Source organism: Sciurus carolinensis, chromosome 11 (assembly GCF_902686445.1).
Source record: "Sciurus carolinensis chromosome 11, mSciCar1.2, whole genome shotgun sequence".
Lineage (NCBI taxonomy): Eukaryota > Metazoa > Chordata > Mammalia > Rodentia > Sciuridae > Sciurus > Sciurus carolinensis.
The window spans coordinates 70,639,861-70,657,549 of NC_062223.1; the positions used below are offsets into that span (position 1 = coordinate 70,639,861).

The 17,689-nt window shown below is 52.4% G+C and overlaps 1 protein-coding gene across 1 annotated transcript in view; it reads left to right on the forward strand.

The window, feature by feature from the left end:
• Window positions 1–17,353, forward strand: part of Dchs1 (dachsous cadherin-related 1) — a 34,440-nt gene extending 17,087 nt beyond the window's left edge. The window contains 22 exon segments of the mRNA XM_047518319.1: window positions 3,923–3,950; window positions 3,953–4,110; window positions 4,200–4,431; window positions 4,565–4,801; window positions 5,100–6,125; window positions 6,342–6,535; window positions 6,764–6,860; window positions 6,951–7,108; window positions 7,310–8,174; window positions 8,262–8,501; window positions 8,596–8,721; window positions 9,345–9,554; window positions 10,704–11,582; window positions 11,712–11,825; window positions 11,982–12,193; window positions 12,283–12,437; window positions 12,634–12,764; window positions 12,878–13,161; window positions 13,459–13,597; window positions 13,919–15,618; window positions 15,620–16,018; window positions 16,020–17,353. Of these exon segments, the coding sequence (XP_047374275.1) occupies window positions 3,923–3,950; window positions 3,953–4,110; window positions 4,200–4,431; window positions 4,565–4,801; window positions 5,100–6,125; window positions 6,342–6,535; window positions 6,764–6,860; window positions 6,951–7,108; window positions 7,310–8,174; window positions 8,262–8,501; window positions 8,596–8,721; window positions 9,345–9,554; window positions 10,704–11,582; window positions 11,712–11,825; window positions 11,982–12,193; window positions 12,283–12,437; window positions 12,634–12,764; window positions 12,878–13,161; window positions 13,459–13,597; window positions 13,919–15,618; window positions 15,620–16,018; window positions 16,020–16,532 (8,097 nt within the window). The 3' untranslated portion in view covers window positions 16,533–17,353.
• The last annotated feature ends 336 nt before the right edge of the window (window positions 17,354–17,689 follow it).

The window sequence follows — 17,689 nt, forward strand, 5'->3', positions numbered from 1 at the left end:
CTAGCACTGTGTTGGATCCAGAGAACAGGTCCTGGTCAGGTCCCATCTAGATAGGGAGATACACCACCAACTAGTGCTGTAGCAGATGGCATATGATGTGCTAAGGAAGCCTGGAGGAGGGTTTTGAAGAACTAATGAGATTTTGCCAAATGGATAATATGGGATGTATGGACAGACATGCCAATACTGTAGAAAGAACTGCTGAATAAATACCATGACATGTTGAGGAGACTTAATTGTTCAGGTTGGCCTTAACTGTACTGATGAGAAAGAATTGGGGTGAAATGAAACAAAATAATAGATGGGGCCAGATCACAATCTTTGACTTTATCTTAAAAATCACAGGACACCAATGAGGGGCTCTGAGAAAATCTAATGTCTTTGGAAGTATTGCTTTGACTGCACCTTTAAGTATAGTTGGAAGAGAGAAAACTCCTCTAGACTGATGCTTGAAGTCTGCTGGACCCCTGAGTATCTCTTTAGTGGCTGCCTTTGACCTAGACTTCCAGGGTAGTGCCTGGACCTGGCTGACCCTTTGGCATCCAGCCAGATGGGATATTTGCCTGCCTGCTGCTGTCTGACTCCCACCACCCACTCTCCTATGTGTTTACTCTTCCTCTTGGCCAGGACCAATGGGTTATTGCTTCCAAACATCTTCTCTCATCAGTAGTTCCTAAAGCAAAAGGGCAACTTTCCAGATGGTTTCCTGGAGTTTTTACTATTAGTAACCATGAAGAAGAGATTCAGATGACTGTTGGGGGTTTATAAGGTCTTGATGTTTGATTTATTCAATATACATTTATCGAATCTGTACCATATGCCAATCACTGTATTAGGAGTACAGAGTACAGTAATGAACAAATCAACCCCCACCCCTCGTCTCACATAGTCTGCAATCTACAGGGGAGATTCATTTGCAAATAAACAAGTTATTATAATAAGAAAACCACCATGGTGGGGATATAGGCAGTATGAGTGTTTCCCAAAGGAAAGGACCCTTGAATTACCACCTGAAGAATGAATAGGAGTTTATGAGGGAACCAGATAGGGGAAGGGTTCTAACCTAGGGGACATGCACAGAGGAGTGGGAGAGTCCGACTATAAGTGGTTCAGTATCTTTGGAGTTTGAGATGTGAGATGGGAGAGTGCAAACAGATTGTGCAGGTAGGTCAGACAATGAGCAGCTAAGCCAAACCAAGAAAAGTGGACTTTTTCTAAAGGGAACATTGAAGATTTTTGAGTACAGGAGTGAAATAATCAATTTGTTTTCTCAAATGATAGTCAATGCAGAACAGTTGTTCACAACTTTGGGTAATTTTGCCCCCAGAAGAGATATTTGGCAATGTCTAGAGATGGAGATTGTCATAGCTGGTGGGCTAGGATGCTGTTAACCATCTGACAATGCACACAACAGCCCCAATGATAAAAAATTACCTGGTTTAAAATGTCAATAGTACCAGCATTGAGAAACTCTTGTGTAGAGTAGAGGTTGGAGGGTCAGACACCTATGAGAAGGGAATTACAATAGTTCAGGGGAGAGATGACTTAGGTCTAAGTCAGGACAGTGTTAATGGCAATGGGGAGGAATAAACAAATAGGAGAAATAATGAGGACTTACTGAATTCCTGGTTGATTGATATACCAGGTGAGGAAAAAGGAAGAACTGATTTCTGGCTTGAGCAGCTATGTAGATGGAAGAGTCATTAGGGCAGGTTTGGAATGATCCCAAGTTTAGTTTTGGACATGTTGGATTTCAGGTGGCTGTGGGATGTCCAAGTGAAGATGTTGAGCAGGCATCTGGTTGTACACATTTGCAGCTTAGGGGAGTTGTTCAGACCAGAGAGAAAGGATAGATGATGGCTGAAGCCAGGCAAGAGAAAGAGAAGACTGAAGAGAGTGTGTAGGATGAGAAGAGACCAAGGAGTGATTTCAGGGAGCAACAGTGTATGACAGCAAGCAGAGAAAGAGGAGACGGAGAAAGAACAGAGGATAGTGAAACAGTGAGAGTAGGAAGAGAAGAATATAGTGTCCAGAAATCAAAGTAGGAAATGCATCTGGGAAGGAGGTAGGGATGGGCAGATGCATTAAGTTAAGAGTCTGGTAGGAATTTGAGAAAGTTTACATATAAGGGTCTTTCTTGAAATAATGCATCTGGTGAGAGCCAGGGATTGGCTGGAGAGAAGAGGAGAGGAGCGAGGTTTATTACAGCTTTTGTAGCAGCATGGGAGAGGGAGCTGACCAAGGTTGGTCTGAGAAGCTGAGCTGAGAACTTGCTGAAAAGGGAGATTGTGTTTGCAGTGAAACCTCCAAGCAGGAGCTGTACGGGTCAGGAAATTCACTTCTGCCTTGGTCATTTCCAGTCAATGCCCCTGTGCCTTTGGGGGTCATTTCCTGACAACTTCCCCTGACCACTGTTTATTGCTTCTTCCTGCTGCAAGTCAGAGAGCAAAGGTCTTTAACAGTTTCTAAAGATGGTGCCACAGCTGTGCTGCTGCCCACAGGGATTGATGCAGGGGGAAGTTTGTCTCCTGGGATATCCGGGCCCACAGCCACAGTTAGAGTAGGAACTGTTTCCAGGGTTCAGCTCTAGCAGGGTCTTAGTGTCTCCAGGAGAGTAAACAATGGCACAGATCACTTCTGTCAAGGGCCTGGGCAACAATTAGTAATCCTTGGCCAGTTTTCTCTCTGAGCACATTTTCTGGCTGAGAAAGGGAACTCTCCATCTTCCTCTTGCAGCATATCATGACCCTGAGGTCCTTCTACCCACAAAGAGCACTTTGTCATAGCCTGCAGCAGTCAGCACCAGCTAACTCACTATGGAGGGTCTAATGTGCACCCAGTGTACAACACTTAGTATGAAAGAAGGTTTTGTTACAATGTAGTGTATCAGAATGTCCAACTTTCTCAACGAATGAATATGCATAGGGCACCTATTGTGTATCTGACCCTGTCCTAGGCTAAAGGTGCTTGAGCCACACCGATAAATCCATAGAGCAGACCCTACAGTGATCAGATCTCACTGTGTAATGATTGAACTTAATTAAGATTAGACTGCTAATATCAGTCTCAATAATTTTATGGGTCAGTCAGTTGTCCATTCAGGAGATTAGGAGACTTGGTGAGGGTTATTAACTTCTGTGACCCACCTGGAATTTGAGGTTCCCGCCCTTAGCAGTGTGTTAAGTACAGTTGGTCCTTGTTATTTGCAAATTCACTTACTCTCTAAAATTTATTTGTAACTCCAAAATCAATACTTGGACCCCCTTTGCAGTATTTCTCAGACATGTGCAGAACAATGAAAACTTTGAGTCACCTGTTAAGCACATTCCCAGCTGACTTTGAAAAAGTGATGCTTTGCTTGTGTTCAGCTCTCATATTAGTTAGACCTCAAAAACATGCATGCTTTTTGATTTCTAATTAATGCCACTTTGTGTGTGTGTGTGTGTGTGTGTGTGTGTGTGTGTGTGAGAGAGAGAGAGAGAGAGAGATTTTGCTGTTTCAAATGGTCCCCAGGCATAGTGCTACAGTGTTAATATTCCTAAGCATACAAAGGCTTTGATGTGCCTTACTGAGAAAATGTAAGGGTTAGATAAGTTTCATTCAGGCATAGTTACAGTGTTAATGGCTATGAGTTCAATGTTAATGAATCAACCATATAAATAAATAAAGTGTCTTTAAACAGAAACACACATCAAACAAGGTTGTGTGTTGACCATTTAACAAAAAAGTTGTCACCAGAGGCTCTCAGGAACCTAACCAAGTGGTGAGGTCTGGGCTGGGTATGGGTTTTGGTCCATGTTCTACCAGTCCCCTCTGTGTGTCCACCAGCCAGGGTCTCTGGACACCAACTTCTCTTTCTAATCACCACTTACCTTTTCTGGCCGAAAAGATGGAGCATCCACTCACCCCACCCTCTCCCCAGGTGACAGCTACAGATGTCGATAGCGGCCCATTGGCCTCCTCTCCTATTCCTTGGGTGCTGGACTTGGGGCCTCTGGGCCTCCCCCGTTCCGCATTGATGCCCACAGTGGCGATGTGTGCACAACCCGGACCCTGGACCGTGATCAGGGGCCCTCGAGCTTTGACTTCACAGTGACAGCTGTGGATGGGGTGAGTGGGCAGACCTTGGGAAGGGACATTGGAGTAGAGCACTCACCATGGCCAGGACCCACCTGACCTATGGCTGCATGTCCCTCCAGGGAGGCCTCAAGTCCATGGTATATGTGAAGGTGTTTGTGTCGGACGAGAATGACAACCCACCTCAGTTTTATCCTTTGGAGTATGCTGCCAGTCTAAGTGCTCAGAGTACACCAGGCACAGCTGTGCTAAGAGTGCGTGCCCACGACCCTGACCAGGGACCCCATGGGCGACTTTCCTATCACATCCTGGCTGGTAATAGCCCCCCACTTTTTGCCTTGGATGAGCACTCAGGTAAGGATTCTCCCATTACCAGGACCTGCCCCCAGCTCCTCTCCCCAGCTGCCTAAATGTTGTATTGCTTCCTCCTTCCAAAGCCCTTCCCTATTCTTTCCCTTATATATCTCTGATTCTATCCCTTCTCTAGGGTTGTTGACAGTTGCTTGGCCCTTGGCCAGACGGGCTAATTCTGTGGTGCAACTGGAGGTTGGAGCTCAGGATGGAGGTGGCCTACAGGCAGAACCCAGTGCCCGAGTCAACATCAGCATTGTGCCTGGAACCCCCACACCACCAATATTTGAGCAACTACAGTATGTTTTTTCTGTGCCAGAAGATGTGGCACCAGGCACCAGTGTGGGCATAGTCCAGGCACACAACCCACCAGGTATCATTTAGCATTATACCCACTTGGTACCACATTCAGATATCCAAATATAGCCCTCTAACACCATCTCAAAGCACCCTACAGGATCATACCATAGATAGCCCCAATAATAAACATGATGGCATGTGAATACCACTGTAGTGCCAATCAACTTCTCTGCCAGCACCTGCCTCTCTTCTTAATATTTTGAAGAATACAGGTGTGGGTACCACCCAGCCCTTCTTGGGATCAGAGTCTGGGCCCTGATTTAACGAGTGCCCCCCTAACTCTTTCCTGACCCTTCTCTCCTCCTCCCCAGGTCGCTTGGGGCCTGTGACCCTTGCCCTATCAGGCGGGGACCCTCGGGGACTCTTCTCCCTAGATTCGGCTTCAGGGCTCTTACAGACAGTCCGCCCTCTGGACCGGGAGCTTCTGGGGCCAGTGCTGGAGCTGGAGGTACGAGCAGGCAGTGGAGTGCCCCCAGCTTTCACGGTAGCTCGGGTGCGGGTGCTACTGGATGATGTGAATGACAACTCCCCTGCCTTCCCTACACCTGAAGACACGGTATTGCTGCCACCAAACACTGCCCTAGGGACTCCCATCTATACCCTGCGAGCTCTGGATCCTGATTCAGGTGTTAACAGCAGAGTCACCTTTACCCTGCTTGCTGGAGGTGATGGGGCCTTCACCGTGGACCCCACCACAGGTCATGTACGGCTTATAGGACCTCTGGGACCCCCAGGGGGGCCAGCCCATGAGCTGGAACTAGAGGCCAGGGATGGAGGTTCCCCACCACGCAACAGCCACTTTCGACTTAGAGTGGTGGTACAGGACTTGGGGACGCGTGGGCTGGCTCCCCGATTCGACAGCCCTGCCTACCGTGTGGACCTGCCCTCGGGCACCGCCCCTGGAACACAGGTCTTGCAAGTGCAGGCTCAGGCACCAGATGGGAGCCCTATAACCTATCACCTTGCAGCAGATGGAGCAAGTAGTCCTTTTAGCCTGGAGCCACAGAGTGGGTGGCTGTGGGTACGGGCAGCACTGGACCCTGAGACCCAGGAGTTATACACACTGAAGGTAATGGCTGTGTCTGGATCCAAAGCTGAGTTGGGGCAACAGACAGGCACAGCCACCGTGAGGGTCAGCATACTCAACCAGAATGACCACAGTCCCCGCTTGTCTGAAGAGCCCACCTTCCTGGCTGTGGCTGAGAACCAGTCCCCAGGGACCAGTGTGGGCCGGGTTTTTGCCACTGACCGAGACTCTGGACCTAATGGACGTCTGACCTACAGCCTGCGACAGCTGTCAGAGGACAGCAAGGCCTTCCGTATCCACCCCCAGACTGGTAAGCACTGGGACTCAAATTCTGAGACCCCTCAACCTCATCACCAGACTGACAAACACCCAGAAAGGATCCTCAATTCCCAACCTATGTCCTGGCCCTTCAGACCAGGAGTCAGCCTGGAATTTAGCCTTATTCTCTCCCACACACCCCGACCCCCTCGTCTTGCCTGTAGTTCTTAGGCTCTACATCACTCAATATCCCATCCTGCACTCCCAGGAGAAGTGACCACACTCCAAACTCTGGACCGAGAGCAGCAGAGCAGCTACCAGCTCCTGGTGCAGGTGCAGGATTCGGGGAGTCCACCCCGTAGCACCACAGGCACCGTGCACATTGCAGTGCTCGACCTCAATGACAACAGTCCCACCTTCCTGCAAGCGTCAGGGGCTGCTGGTGGGGGCCTCCCTGTACAGGTATGTGAAGTGTCAGGACCCTGTCCTGAAGAAGTGTGAGAGGGAGTGGTGGTGTCCCCATAGAGCTGTAGGTGTAAATAAGAGACTTTACCTCCTGCAACAGGTGTGAGAGCGGAAAAGGGGCTCTGCCTACATGTGGAGCGAACTTGATTACATGAGGCGAACTTGATTCTGAGTTTTCTCAAAAACAGGAAGGAGACAATTAATAGATAAATTTTGTCTCCATAGGTCCCAGACCGTGTGCCTCCAGGAACACTTGTAACAACTTTGCAGGCCAAGGATCCGGATGAGGGGGAGAATGGGACCATCTTGTACACCCTAACTGGTAGGGGGGTAGGGTGAAGGGAGTTGCATATGTTCCTGGACTGCTCAGTTCTGAGCCCCAAACCCTCATCCTTGCTCTCCCTGTCCCCAGGTCCTGGCTCAGAGCTCTTCTCTCTGCACCCTCACTCAGGGGAGCTGTTCACTGCAGCATCCCTGATTCGAGCAGAGCGGCCCCACTATGTGCTAACATTGACGGCTCACGACCAAGGCAGCCCCCCTCGTAGTGCCAGCCTCCAGCTGTTGGTGCAGGTATGACTGCCTTCCCCTACAATCTGCCCGTTTCCCAATAGCTGCTGCTGTGGGCCTCTCTCCAGTAGCTCTAGCTTCTTGGGGTCCTTGAGCCCTCTTGTGAAGCTACTCTAATTATCCTACCTACGACCAAGGAGCCAGCGCAGATTCTCTTTAATATGGGTCCTTCTGATTCCATCTTTCCTCTCGGGTACACAACAGGTGCTTTCCTCTGTCCGTGTTGCCGAGCCGCCGCCGGATCTCGCAGAGCCGGACCCAGCGGTGCCAGTGCCTGTGGTGTTGACGGTGACGGCAGCTGAGGGGCTTCGGCCAGGATCCCTGTTGGGCTCAGTGGCGCCTTCAGAGTCAGCCGGTGTGGGCGCACTCACCTACACACTGGTGGGCGGCGCCGATCCGGAGGGCACCTTCGCGTTGGACGCAGCCTCAGGGCGTTTGTACCTGGCGCGGCCTTTGGATTTCGAGGCGGGACCCGCTTGGCGTGCTCTCACGGTGCGGGCGGAGGGGCCGGGAGGTGCGGGCGCGCGGCTGCTGCGAGTGCAGGTGCGCGTGCAGGACGAGAATGAGCATGCCCCCGCCTTTGCGCGTGATCCTTTGGCACTGGCGCTGCCGGAGAACCCTGAGCCCGGGGCGACGCTGTACTCTTTCCGCGCATCGGACGCAGACGGCCCGGGCCCCAACAGCGATGTGCGCTACCGCCTGCTGCGCCAGGAGCCGCCAGTGCCGCCTCTTCGCCTGGACGCTCGCACCGGAGCGCTCAGCGCTCCGCGAGGCCTGGACCGGGAGACCACACCTGCGTTGCTGCTGCTTGTGGAGGCTACTGACCGGCCAACCAATGCCAGCCGCCGCCGCGCAGCGCGCGTTTCTGCGCGCGTCTTTGTCACAGATGAAAATGACAACGCGCCGGTCTTCGCCTCGCCCTCACGTGTGCGCCTACCAGAGGATCAGCCTGCTGGACCCGCAACTCTGCACGTGGTAGCCAGGGATCCAGACCTGGGGGAGGCTGCACGAGTGTCCTATCGCCTGGCAGCTGGTGGGGAGGGCCACTTCCGGCTACACTCCAGCACTGGTGAGAGTTATGCCTAGCGGTGAGGTGAGAAGGGTTCTGATATGGAGGGTTGAGGTTGCTACCAAACCTGTCTTATTGTCTACCTAGGAGCGCTGTCCGTGGTGCGACCTCTTGATCGGGAGCAGCGAGCTGAGCACATACTGACCGTGGTGGCCTCAGACCACGGCTCCCCGCCACGCTCGTCCACTCAGCTCCTAACTGTCAGTGTCGTTGACGTCAACGACGAGGCACCTATTTTCGAGCAGCCGGAGTACAGTGTCCTCTTGCGTGAAAATAGCCCTGCTGGCACGTCTCTGCTCACTCTTCGAGCAACCGACCCTGACCTGGGTAAGACCTGTGCTGATGAATTGTGAGAAGGACGGACATGGGAAATAAAGAGTATATTTACCCTCTGATCGCCCTCTATGCTACCCCTCCTCAGGGGCCAATGGGCAAGTGACTTATGGAGGCATCTCTGGTGAAAGCTTCTCTCTCGACCCAAACACTGGAGTGCTGACCACCCTTCGGGCCCTGGATCGAGAGGAGCAGGAGCAGATCAACCTGACAGGTACACTTTGACAGGACCCCAAGAGCCAGAGGCACTGTAAACATGGAGAAAAACTCCAAAGTAGGATCTTCTAGGCATTTCTACATATTATAGCAAAGCTCTTGTTTTATTTTTGGACCTTTCTGAAGAGTCAAGAGTTAGGCAGGTTTACAGGGTGAACTTACTACTAGGCTGTCATCACTGTGATCATACAAATTCTCAAATGCATATTGTCACAGCTCTGCCCCCTAGGCCTCCCTCAGATTATACTGCAGCTGCTTAACAACATGAAGCATATTGATATTGAGAATCAGTGTTCAAGGGACTTGCTGAAGCTAACACATCTTGGAAATGACAGGGCTGGAACTTGAGTCTAGATCTTTTAATGCTTTATTTACTGTCTTTTCTGTCACAGCACCACTAATCAAGATACATCTTATATGTACCAAACTTGGGATGTGGGAAGCAAAAGGACATATTCTGACACATGTATGCTATGCATGTACACATGTGGGCCTAAAGTGTGTGCATAAAGAGATGTTTTCTGGTTTATGTGTGTGTGGTAAACATGTATGAACACTGTGGTATCATTTTCTTCATGGGAAAGGGGCAGACTAGACCTCATTAATTTTTCTTCCCCACAGTATATGCTCGGGATAGGGGTTCACCCCCTCTGTTAACTCACGTCACGGTGAGAGTGGCTGTAGAGGATGAGAACGACCATGCTCCAACCTTTGGGAATGTCCACCTATCTTTGGAAGTGCCTGAGGGTCAGGACCCCCAGACTCTTACCATGCTGAGGGCCTCCGACCCAGATGTAGGAGCCAATGGGCAGCTGCAGTACCGCATCCTTGGTGAGAATTGTCCTATGTGCACTGAATCAGCACTCACCAGCCTGGTTCTTGTCCCTTACTGGCCACTGACAGTTTCAGTCAGAGTGTCTTTGTCTCCTTTCCCCTCTTGTTATGTCTCCCACTTTTTCTTTCATGCTTCTCTCAGCGTATCTGGGTACCTCTATACCTTTCTAGCTCTTTGTCTCCCTTTATGTCTCTGTGTTTATTTTTCTATTTCTTTTATTTGTCTCTCACCATTAACAGTGGTTCTCAAACTTTGGTCTCAGGAATTCTTTTTTTTTTGGGGGGGGGAGTGCTGGGGATCGAACCCAGGGCCTTGTGCTTACAAGGCAAGCACTCTACCGACTTAGCTATCTCCCCAGCCCCTCAGGAATTCTTAAAGCTCTTACTTTTTGAGAACCTTAAAGGATTTTTATGTGGTCATATCAATATTTATTGTGTTAGATATTAAAACGTAGTTTTAGGTATCCTTGAGAAGAAAACCAATGAAGTGTACTGCTTGCTGTATTTCTGCACAAGCACAAGGAAATGTTAGGATTTCAAATAGCAATTTGTTGGACAATGATGAAGTTTCAGAGGTTATAGATGTAACCAAAGGTAGCCTCACAAACTGAATCTCTAAAAATACACACGTTCATGCCCTAAACTTTCTCCCTATTCTAGAAATTATGTACCAGAATACATAAGCACACATTTCATTAGCCAAGTGATGATGTCATTGTATGTCATGTAGCATCTGTAGACTCCACCGTACATCTGTGAGATGAGAATGAAAAAGGCATATGATGACTATGAAAGAATTTTTTTTTTTTTTTTTTGCGGTGCTGGGGATCGAACCCAGGGCCTTGTGCTTGCAAGGCAAGCACTCTACCGACTGAGCTATCTCCCCAGCCCCTATGAAAGAAATTGACCTTATGTGTATGAAAGGGCCTCAGGGGATTCCAAGGAATTCTCAAACCACACTGTGAATGATAACAACTGCTTTAGAGTATCTTGCTTTACTTTCTGTGTTTCTGTTGTAATTTATTTCTTTGTCTTTCTCCCAGCCCCCTTCCAACCCCTGTATTTCCTTCTGCTGTTGCTTTTAAATCAGCACCATCCCCATGAACTGAGACATGCATGTTTATGTGTATATACCCTTCTCTGCAGATGGGGACCCATCAGGAGCCTTTACCCTAGATCTTGCCTCTGGGGAATTTGGCACCATGAGGCCACTAGACCGGGAGGTGGAGCCAGCATTCCAGCTGCGAATAGAGGCCCGGGATGGAGGCCAGCCAGCTCTCAGTGCCACTCTACTTGTGACAGTAACAGTGCTGGATGCCAATGACCATGCCCCAGCCTTTCCTGTACCTGCCTACTCTGTGGAGGTGCCTGAGGATGTACCTGCAGGGACCCTGTTGCTGCAACTACAGGCTCATGATCCTGATGCTGGGGCCAACGGCCATGTGACCTACTACCTGGGTTCAGGTACAGCAGGGGCCTTCCTGCTGGAGCCTACTTCTGGGGAACTTCGCACAGCCACAGCCCTGGACAGAGAACACTGTTCCAGCTATGCCTTTTCTGTGAGTGCGGTGGATGGTGCAGCTGCTGGGCCCTTGAGCACAACAGTGCCTATCACCATCACAGTGCGTGATGTCAATGATCATGCACCCACTTTCCCCACTAGCCCTCTGCGTCTGCGCCTACCCCGCCCAGGTCCCAGCCTCGGTACTCCAACTCTGGCTCTGGCCACACTACGAGCTGAAGATCGTGATGCTGGTGCCAATGCCTCCATTCTATACCGGCTGGCAGGCACACCGCCTCCTGGCACTACGGTGGACTCTTACACTGGTGAAATCCGCGTAGCCCGTTCCCCTGCAGCTCTGGGTCCCCAAGATCGTGTCCTCTTCATTGTGGCTACTGACCTTGGCCGTCCAGCTCGCTCTGCCACTGGTGTGGTAATTGTTGGACTGCAGGGGGAGTCTGAGCGTGGACCCCGCTTTCCCCGGGCTAGTAGTGAAGCTACACTTCGTGAGAATGCACCCATAGGTGGGTCCCTAGCCATGTGTCCCAGACTTGTATCCTCGGATGGTCTGGACTTACTCATTGAAAATGTCTCCCAAACTCCTGTAGTACTCACAGTCCAACTGATACTGTCCTCTCTCATCCTTTCTACAGGGACTCCTATCATGTACCCCAAGGCTGCCCACACAGGGGGCTCAAATGGACCTATTACCTATAGCATTCTCAGTGGGAATGAGAAAGGGATATTCTCCATCCAGCCTAGTACAGGTAAGGAGGGGAGCAAGGGCTCTGGGGGGACAGGCTCCTGGGAAGTAGGTTCTTTGGGCCAGAGGAGACTTTAATGGGAGAGGGGCTGCCCTTGAGTGGTGGGAGAGGCTCCAGGCAAGGAAAGTGGCTGTCACTGATGCAGTTTCCTCCCAACAGGAGCCATCACAGTTCGTTCAGCAGAAGGGCTGGACTTTGAGACAAGCCCACGGCTGCGACTAGTCCTGCAGGCAGAGAGTGGAGGAGCCTTTGCTTTCTCTGTCCTGACCTTAACCCTTCAAGATGCCAATGACAATGCTCCACGTTTCCTGAGGCCCCATTATGTGGCTTTCCTGCCAGAGTCCCGGCCCTTGGAGGGGCCCTTGCTGCAGGTGTGGAGTGTGATAGGAAGATAGGGGGCAAGGGCTGGTCAAACTTGTTTGTGGCCAAACCAGTGCCAGCAACCTCCTACACTCACCAGGTGGAGGCAGATGATCTGGATCAAGGCTCTGGAGGACAGATATCCTATAGTCTGGCTGCATCCCAGCCAGCACGGGGCTTATTCCATGTAGACCCAGCCACAGGCACTATCACTACTACAGCCATCCTGGACCGTGAGATCTGGGCTGAAGCACGGTAAGGCCTGGCCCCTGTGGACCCAAGTCCCTATCCTGGGTCTTTCTAATTTCAAGCCCTGCCCTTAAATCCCTCTCAATTCCTAGGCCACCCCACAAATTCCCCCAGAACCCAGCTCTGTCCTGAGTCCTTCTAGCCCTTCCCAGGGTGCCCTTCTATCCCTAGACCCTGCACCCTGATTGTGCTCTGTGTCCAGGCTGGTACTGATGGCCACAGACAGAGGAAGCCCAGCCCTGGTGGGCTCAGCTACCCTGACGGTGATGGTCATCGATTCCAATGACAATCGCCCCACTATCCCCCAGCCCTGGGAGCTCCGAGTGTCTGAAGGTGAGGGCTGGGTAAAACAAGAGGTATAAAGGGGTGACAGAGAGGCATTAGTACTCACCCTGCAGCTCCAGGGGTGCTTTATACCCTACTCAATCTTGTCCTATGTATTGCAGATGCACTATTGGGCTCAGAGATTGCACAGGTAACAGGGAATGATGTGGACTCTGGACCGGTGCTGTGGTATGTGCTGAGCCCATCTGGGCCTCAGGATCCTTTCAGTATTGGCCGCTATGGAGGCCGTGTCTCCCTCACGGGTCCCCTGGACTTTGAGCAGCGTGACCACTACCATCTGCAGCTGCTGGCTCATGATGGACCTCACGAGGGCCATGCCAACCTCACAGTGCTTGTGGAGGATGTCAACGACAATGCACCTACCTTCTCACAGAGCCTCTACCAGGTACCCATTCCCCTGAACGTCCCCATAACTGGGCCGGAGATTGTTCCTGTTGGAGGGATGTGGCAGAGCTGGAGGTGATTGAGGTGGGCTGGATGTTGGAATTGATCTTGGAATGTGAGGGTCCCATCTCAGACCAGCCTTCCAGGTCCTGTGAACTATGTCCAGGTTCTGCATCCTGTGGCCAGAAAGGGGAGAAGGTGGGCAGCTCTAATTCAAATATTAAGGAGTATGAGCTCCAAGCTGGAATGGATGCCAAGCATGGCAGCTTGGCCTTGAACACTTTTCCTCACTCCTCAGGTAATGCTGCTTGAGCACACTCCCCCAGGTAGTGCCATTCTCTCTGTTTCTGCCACTGACCGGGACTCAGGTGCCAATGGTCACATCTCTTACCATCTGGCTTCCCCTGCTGAAGGCTTCACTGTTGACCCCAACAATGGTGCGTGTCTTCCCCAGAATCTAACCGCTTTATCTTTGACCATGTTGGGCCATATTTGGACCTTATTCCTAGAATTTATTACTCAAAATATTGATTCCTAATCTCTGACCTAGGGAGGACATTTTCTCCCTTCTGTCTTTAATATGATAAGCCCTGTCCTAACTGCATGTCTAGAATCTGTTCCCTGAGCTGTGAATCCATGACAAGGCCACTCCAAACTCTCCCAAGGACACAGGCTATTCCCTGGAGTCTGACTTCCCAAGCTGCTCACACACAGCTGCTGCTAAATGACTATTTCTTTTCCCTCCCTTCTCATCTCAGGAACTTTGTTCACAACAGTAGGAACAGGGGCCTTGGGCCACGAGGGGCCAGGAGTGGTGGATGTGGTGCTGGAAGCCCGCGACCATGGGGCTCCAGGCCGGGCAGCACGAGCCACAGTGCATGTGCAGCTACAGGACCAGAATGATCATGCCCCAAGCTTCACATTGCCACACTACCGTGTGGCTGTGACTGAAGATCTACCCCCTGGTTCTACCCTGCTCACCTTGGAGGCCACAGATGCTGATGGAAGCCGCACCCATGCCACTGTGGACTATAGCATCATTAGTGGCAACCGGGGCCGAGTCTTCCATCTGGAATCCCGGCTGGCTGAGGCTGGAGAGGGCATTGGACCAGGCCCCCAGGCACTAGGCTGCCTTGTGTTGCTTGAGCCTCTAGATTTTGAAAGCCTCACACAGTACAATCTGACTGTGACTGCAGCTGACCGAGGGCAGCCACCCCGCAGTTCAGTTGTGCCAGTGACCGTCACCGTGCTGGATGTCAATGACAACCCACCTGTCTTTACCCGAGCATCCTACCACGTGACAGTACCTGAGGACATACCTGTTGGAGCTGAGCTGCTGCACATGGAGGCTTCCGATGCTGATCCTGGCCCTCATGGCCTTGTGCGTTTCACCCTCAGCTCAGGTGACCCTTTGGGGCTCTTTGAGCTAGATGAGAGCTCTGGCACCTTGCGACTGGCCCTCCCCCTGGACTGTGAGACCCAGGCTCGCCATCAGCTTGTAGTACAGGCTGCTGACCCTGCCGGGGCACACTTTGCTTTGGCACCAGTGACAGTTGAGGTCCAGGATGTGAATGACCATGGCCCAGCCTTCCCACTGAACTTGCTCAGCACTAGCCTGGCTGAGAACCAGCCTCCAGGCACTCTTGTGACCACTCTGCATGCAATTGATGGGGATGCTGGGGCTTTTGGGAGGCTCCGCTATACCCTGCTGGAGGCTGGGCCTGGGCCTGAGGGTCGTGAGGCTTTTGCGCTCAACAGCTCTACGGGGGAATTGCGGGCACGAGTGCCCTTTGACTATGAGCACACGGGAAGCTTTCGGCTGCTGGTGGGTGCTGCTGATGCTGGGAATCTCTCAGCTTCTGTCACTGTGTCAGTGCTGGTGACTGGAGAGGATGAGTATGACCCAGTGTTCCTGGCTCCAGCTTTCCACTTCCAAGTGCCAGAAGGTGCCCAACGAGGCCACAGCCTGGGTCACGTTCAGGCCACGGATGAGGATGGGGGTGCTGATGGCCTGGTGCTCTATTCCCTTGCCACCTCTTCCCCCTATTTTGGTATCAACCAGACTACAGGTGTCCTGTATCTGCGGGTGGACAGTCAGGCACCAGGCAGTGGAACAACTACCTCTGGGGGTGGGGGCCGGACCCGGCGTGAAGCACCACGGGAGCTGAGGCTAGAGGTAGTAGCACGAGGGCCTCTGCCTGGTTCCAGAAGTGCCACGGTGCCTGTGACTATAGATATCACCCACACAGCTCTAGGCCTGGCACCTGACCTTAACCTGCTATTGGTGGGGGCTGTGGCAGCCTCCTTGGGGGTTGTGGTGGTGCTTGCACTGGCAGCCCTGGTCCTAGGGCTTGTTCGGGCCCGCAGCCGGAAGGCTGAGGCAGCCCCTGGCCCAATGTCACAGGCAGCACCCCTAGCCAGTGGCTCCCTGCAGAAGCTTGGCCGGGAGCCACCCAGTCCCACCACCATCAGAGCACCTGTATCACCAGACTCTCCCCAGCTATGGTGGGCCAGGAGCTGGAGGACCTTACCCCCGTGGTGGCTCCCTGGACCCTTCACACTCAAGTGGCCGAGGCTCAGCAGAGGCTGCGGAGGATGACGAGATCCGCATGATCAACGAGTTCCCCCGTGTGGCCAGTGTGGCCTCCTCCCTGGCTGCCCGTGGCCCTGACTCAGGCATCCAGCAGGATGCAGATGGACTGAGTGACACGTCCTGTGAGCCGCCTGCCCCTGACACCTGGTATAAGGGTCGAAAGGCAGGGTTGCTGCTGCCAGGTGCAGGAGCCACTCTGTACCGAGAGGAGGGACCCCCAGCCACTGCCACAGCCTTCCTGGGGGGCTGTGGCCTGAGCCCCGCACACCACGGGGGACTATGGCTTCCCAGCAGATGGCAAACCATGTGTGGCAGGTGCACTGACCGCCATTGTGGCTGGCGAGGAGGAGCTTCGCGGCAGCTATAACTGGGACTACCTGCTGAGCTGGTGCCCTCAGTTCCAGCCACTGGCCAGTGTCTTCACAGAGATCGCTCGGCTCAAGGATGAAGCGCGGCCATGTCCCCCTGCTCCCCGTATTGACCCGCCGCCCCTCATCACTGCTGTGGCCCACCCAGGAGCCAAGTCTGTGCCCCCCAAGCCTGCAAGCACAGCTGCAGCACGGGCCATCTTCCCACCATCCTCTCACCGCTCCCCCATCAGCCATGAAGGCTCTTTGTCTTCAGCTGCCATGTCCCCCAGCTTCTCACCCTCGCTGTCTCCTCTGGCTGCTCGCTCACCCGTTGTCTCACCATTTGGGGTGGCCCAGGGCCCCTCAGCTTCAGCACTCAGCACAGAGTCTGGCCTGGAGCCACCTGATGACACGGAGCTGCACATCTAGCTGTGGCCCAGGCTGGGCCCCGACCTGGGATGCGCACAGTGTCCCCAATGCAGGCCCCACTCTGAGCCTGCCATGGGCAGCCTCGGACCATGACTGGCCACAGGGAGGCCACTGTCAAGCCCCAGCTCTCTGCCCCAAATTCTTCCAGTGGGGGCAAGTCCCACATTCATCCCAGTCAGGTCCATTGTGGGAAGGAATATGAAGGAGGCAGCAGCCCTTGGTTCTCCTCAGGGAGGACTTCCTGCCCTGTGCCAGCACCCTGATGGAGCAAGACTTTTATTTATTGGGGGGGTAGGGGAATGGGGAAGGTCCCTCTAGCCCGTTTGGACCCAGCTCCTTTGGGTTCCACTGACACCCCTGCCCCTGCCCAGGAACAAGTGCCAATTCTCACTCTGGAGCCTTAATAAACTGCAGTTTGTATCCAGCCTCCAGCTGTGTTCTGTGGGGATGACTAGAAGGCACCTATTGTGGACATGTGGACACCTAGGATGGGGATTGCACCAGGAGCTCAGGAGCCTAGCCTGAGACTGACAGTCATATCTCTTCAGTCTTTTCCTTCTAATGTGGGCCAGAGGCCAGCTGAGACAGGAGGAATGCAAGTTTGAGACCAGCTTTAGCAACTTAGCAAGAAACTATCAAAAAATAGAAAGGACTGGGGATGCAGCTCAGTGGTAAGATGTCCCCAGGTTCCCCAATATCCGCCCCACAAAAAAAGGAGTAGCCAAGTGAAGTGATATTTTTCCCCCTTGGAGCTTAAGAGCTCACATCTGTTGAGTCGTTGCCATGTCAGGCCCTGCTGGGCAATTTGCTGCTTTAACTTGGAATAAATTTTCACTGTAAACCTATGAGGCAGATCACTTTTTATAATAGTCTCTGTATTAGAAATGTAGAAACCTAGTGTCTGAGAAATCAAATTATTTTTCTTAATCATACAGCTAGGAAGAACCCATGTCCGTGGGCCTCCAGAGCCCACCCCTTGTGATGATTCCTTGGGAGAAGGGCGGGCTTGGGCAGCAGGTGGGGAGCTGTGCTAAACTAGCAGGGAGCGGAAATCTAGTGGCAGCCCCACCCCTTCCCAGGACTCAGGACCACTTGAGAGGAAGAAGCCTACAACGTCACTGGTTACTAGGCAGGGAGGGTGGTGGCCCTGGAAAATG